This window comes from Bombyx mandarina, chromosome 26, assembly GCF_030267445.1.
Source record: "Bombyx mandarina strain Sakado chromosome 26, ASM3026744v2".
Lineage (NCBI taxonomy): Eukaryota > Metazoa > Arthropoda > Insecta > Lepidoptera > Bombycidae > Bombyx > Bombyx mandarina.
Genome location: NC_143232.1, coordinates 192,436 through 197,048, shown reverse-complemented (window position 1 = coordinate 197,048; position 4,613 = coordinate 192,436). Strand labels below are relative to the sequence as shown.

Below are 4,613 nucleotides of genomic sequence, written 5' to 3'. Positions count from 1 at the left end.
ACTGAATCACACAACGTAACAACGATATAGTAAGTGCACCGGGCAAACGCAGTCGAACGAATGTTCATTTCATTTTTTTTTTTTTTTATCCTACCTAAGCTGAGAGCCTTGAGAGGCTATGTCAGCGTAACCCTAACTTTTGTAGGTGAGCTCACGGGGCTCAAACCTGATGACGTTGCTAACACGAACCCTAGCAAGAGCCGTGCTTCGCAGAATCTACCACCGGATCGGAAACGCGACCCACTGAGAAGATCCGGCGAGAAACTCAGTGGGCTGTTCATTTCAAGGCACGTTCCGCCTTTTTATACTAGCCGGCGCAGCTGGCTTATGAGTCACTTCTGTTGCAGCTGTTGTTTACGAGTGGAACGACACGGCCGGCGCGCCTGGCTTGTGTGAGTCACTCCTATTGCACGTGCTATATAACATAAATATCGTTAACGCCGTCACGGCCATACTGACGTGCGCTCGTCCTCGTGCGCGCACTCTTATGGTATGTCTGTGAACAACAAACGTGTTCGTTCATCCTGACATTAACGGATGCAACTTAAAACGTGGTCTATGATATTAACAATCTAGTACGGTTCGGTTCGCATAATTCTTCAGAAAATCCTATACTGGCTATAAATACTGACTGCTTATATACCTGGGTCAGTTCACTTAAAACTCTTCAGGTATGTAAGTATGTCCCTTTTAACCTTCGATCAATAATACTATTATTGATCGAAGCTTTTAACTTTATCTCTTCAGTTTTTCGAATTGGACCGAATAATGCTAGACCGGATCGCAATCCCTGTAGCTAATTGTTGTGGCTAGTCCGGATGAAAATCCCTATAGCCAAGCCATTGGACCGGACAGACCCTTCAATGACTTCACACTTTTTTTAAGTCGTTGGACCGGATACACCCTTCAACGACCTACATTTTTTTTCTCTTTTTTTTATATTTTTTTTTGCTAGTCCGGATTAACATCCCTTTAGCCAAGTCATTGGACCGGATACACCCTTCAATGACTTACAATTCTTTTTTTTCTTTTTTCTTTCATTTTTTTTTTTTTTTTTTTCATTTTTTTCTCTCTTTTTTTTTCACTCTGCGTGTACGGTAGCATTTGTTGAAACATTTCTTAGACTAGAACATTTATACGGACTTTCTTCAGAAATAGTGCGAGACCGACCATCGTTTTCTACATTTCCAACACCTGCACCCGAGGTGCCTGACCTAACAGACATTGTATCACCACCCACAGATATAGTATCGCTATTTGCGGATAAAAATGTCGCTTCTATTGTCAGTGATAGAGTCGTCATCATTAAGATCAGTTTCATGAACAAGATTAATTAACCCATCTGTGTACGCCGTCACGTCATCGTCACTATAATTTTCAGAAATTTCTAGTAGGCCTGACGGACCTCGAGGTATTTCACGTAAGTTTTCATGGGGAAATTTGTACACTCTATTAGAACTATTTACATGTCTCAATTTATACCTATCGTTTTCCAAAACTGCAGTAATGTTGAAGGGACCTTTACATTTTCGGTCAACTTACGAAAACAAAATCCCCAGCGGAAAAGAGGTTGACTTTAGCTTTGCCTCGACTAAACCAAGCTTCTGTTTGTGCCCTTTTTTTTATGTTTTCGCCGGTCTTCGACCGTGCTAAATCAAGATCTAATCTAGAGGGATTATCACTCTGTTGAAACTTTAAGATATTTCAAGTGAACTACCCTGAACGGCAAACGTCTATTCTATTGGAGTAAACCCTGTTACTCGACAACGTGCACTATTAAGGGCGAGTTGAATATCCCCTAAGTGCTCTTACCATCATGATTGGTCTAAGTTACTTTCAGATCAAAGAGTGACTTGTTCATGAAACCGCTTACCATTGAATAAATTACTATGACTTTGTTTTATAAGACTACATTCTGACCCTGAATGGAACATAAAGGGGAAGCCAAAACCACTTATCTGTAACACACTGAAGCTCTGGAACACACGTTGACGTCTCTGGTTGCACCTGCCACAGCACCTTGAGCAGTGTCGTTTTTCTTCTTGTAGCGCATGGAACACCCAGAAGCTACATGACTCGCATCACCGCACACATAACAGCTGACTTGCAGGCGAGAGCCGGGCGCCCACGGATGAGGAGGTTGTTCAGGTTTTGCTGGAATATCGAAAAAAGTTTGAGAGCAGTATCTGTCGCAACACCCTTCGGCACGATGCCCAGGTTTTCCGCAGAAATTGCAGCTTCCACGGAAAAAAACTTCGAGAGCGTTTTGGTTCTTTATCAGGATCTTCGTTTTTTCTTTTGAGGGTAAAGCCACGTAATGTGTGAAATAGACGATTTTTTGTGGTAATAACGACAGAGTTCAATTCCCGACGGATTCTTTCATCACACTGCGACAGTATTGATATAACAAATCCGGTGGCTATTTGTTCTGGCACATTAGCGTCGGGAATCTTCTTTATAAGTTGCCATAGCCGGATACCGGCTTCAGCTGGTCCCTTTTTGCTTTCCATTTCAAATTTAATAACCAGGTCGAAGTGGTCTTGCATCATTAGATAATTTTGTCAGCATCTCTTTAATAGTAGGCCAGGATATCTTACCAGGCTGTATTTTTGCGAGGTAAGTAGCAGCTCGAGCCTTAAGCGAACGTGTGAGAGTCAAAATTAAATCGACACCATCCAATACTTCAACTACTTTAAACGGCCCTTTAAACTTCGTATCTAATTTCGTTTGATTATGCTCTTCGTATTAATGTGTGGACGAGCTCACAGCCCACCTTGTGTTAAGTGGTTACCATAGACATCCACAGCGTAAACGCACCACGCACCTTGAGATAGAAGTTCTAAGGTCTCAGTATAGTTACAACCGCTGCCCCACCCTTCAAACCGAAATACACCACTGCTTCACGGCAGAAATAGGCAGGGTGATGGTACCCGTGCGGTCGATGGCACTATACGGAGCACCCGTCTGGTGCCACGTCCTTACCCACGAGAACGTCACCGCGCTGCGACGCCGGCAGCGCGCGATCGCAGTCAGAGTTATTCAATGATACCTCACAGTCTCCTACGAGGCGGCGCGCCCTAGCGCAAGTGCAGCCGGAGCGCGGGGGCTCCAATATCGGCAGTCCGTGCTGGAGGCGTGGTCTCGTCGTTTGGCGGACCCGTCGGCCGGCCTCCGTACCGTCGAGGCGATCTGCCCGGTTCTCGCGGACTGGGTGGGCCGCGACCGCGGAAGTCTCACCTCCGGCTACCTGTGCAGACTCACAAGACATTTTACCGCCATGCAAACTTCTTACCGCAACAAATCTTACCAGCCACCACGCAAACTACAATTTTACGGGTTCCACCTCTCTTACACGATGTTACTCCCACACTGAGGAAGCCAACCGCGAACACATGTCAAGCACGCACAAGCACGCACTTCACCGGAAAAACCTGCATCCGCCAGCGGAACCCGAACACCGCCGCATCGCCAGACACGAACGCACCGGACGTCTTATCTTACAGGTCACGACGACTTCAGATGTGTCAATTTTTCTTCCCCACGGAAACTTGCTTGCTTTCTTGTTTGCTTGCTTGCTTGCTGGAGCCCGAAGTCATCGAACGTGTAGTGTTATTGGTATTGAATCGAGTAGATTCTAAAATTTCAGCGACAATTCACAGTCTCATGTCCTGGTTTACTGTACTAGTGCCATGTAACTCTAGCAGTAGTCATTGGCTTAAAAACGATTCGTGTCGGAACTACCCACTCGTCATGACAGATCCATTATTGCGATCGAAGTTTCACTTGAGATTTGCACTTGCCTTAATTTCTTGCAATAGCTTGTTACGTGTTGTATTTCCGTTAGTAAATGCCATGTGATGAAGTCGACAGTCAAACTGGGCAACATGAGCCAGAACGTAAGATGTGACGATTTCTTCGTGGCTCAGATCTTCCATCGAGGTAACAGAGACGTTATTACACGACTTACGTATGCTGCATTCACGCTCTTGTGGCGTACCACTACTAGTATTCTGATCTGCATCATGTTTTTTTTGCTGTACTTCGAACATGTTCAAACACGTCACGCCAGTGAGAGTAGAGTCCTGATCTCACTTCTGATGTAAGCTTGAGGGTAGACATTATCTTGTTGAACACCAAGTAAAACGAAGTCACCTTTGGTTTCTGATTTAATCAACAATATGTTAACTTGACAATTCACTTTAACACTTGTCCAACTTTAACCAGTACGTACAACAGTCACTGAATCACACAACGTAACAACGATATAGTAAGTGCACCGGGCAAACGCAGTCGAACGAATGTTCATTTCATTTTTTTTTTTTTTTTATCCTACCTAAGCTGAGAGCCTTGAGAGGCTATGTCAGCGTAACCCTAACTTTTGTAGGTGAGCTCACGGGGCTCAAACCTGATGACGTTGCTAACACGAACCCTAGCAAGAGCCGTGCTTCGCAGAATCTACCACCGGATCGGAAACGCGACCCACTGAGAAGATCCGGCGAGAAACTCAGTGGGCTGTGTCTGAGAGTTAATTTACTCGTCGAGCCCTTCGTCGCAAGCGACGGGTTCGACGAGAACGGTGACCGGTGCTTGAAGTACCTAGAAGCACCGTTAGT

The 4,613-nt window shown here is 45.1% G+C and overlaps 1 protein-coding gene across 2 annotated transcripts; it reads right to left on the bottom strand.

Annotated features, from left to right (window-relative positions):
- Positions 1-279: 279 nt before the first annotated feature.
- LOC149499743 (uncharacterized) lies at positions 280-4,613 on the bottom strand. 2 transcript variants are annotated; one of them, XR_016325524.1, is made up of 3 exons: positions 3,050-4,613; positions 1,955-2,154; positions 280-415 (listed from the first exon to the last, which is right to left on the bottom strand). XR_016325524.1 is itself a non-coding variant. In XM_089738926.1 (2 exons), the coding sequence occupies exons 1-2, from the start codon at positions 3,266-3,268 to the stop codon at positions 2,068-2,070; spliced, it is 306 nt and encodes a 101-aa protein (XP_089595052.1). In that variant the 5' UTR covers positions 3,269-4,613; the 3' UTR covers positions 916-2,067. The 2 variants fall into 2 exon arrangements, 1 of the variants encoding a protein (XP_089595052.1); XM_089738926.1 differs by lacking the exon at positions 280-415 and having other exon boundaries at positions 916-2,154.

Coding starts and splice junctions, on each gene's coding strand:
- LOC149499743 (XM_089738926.1), bottom strand. CDS start 3,268: ATGTCTTGTGAGTCTGCACAGGTAGCCGGAGGTGAGACTTCCGCGGTC. Junction 2,155..3,049: donor GCCTCGTAGGAGACTGTGAG/GTATCATTGAAT, acceptor TCGATATTCCAG/CAAAACCTGAACAACCTCCT.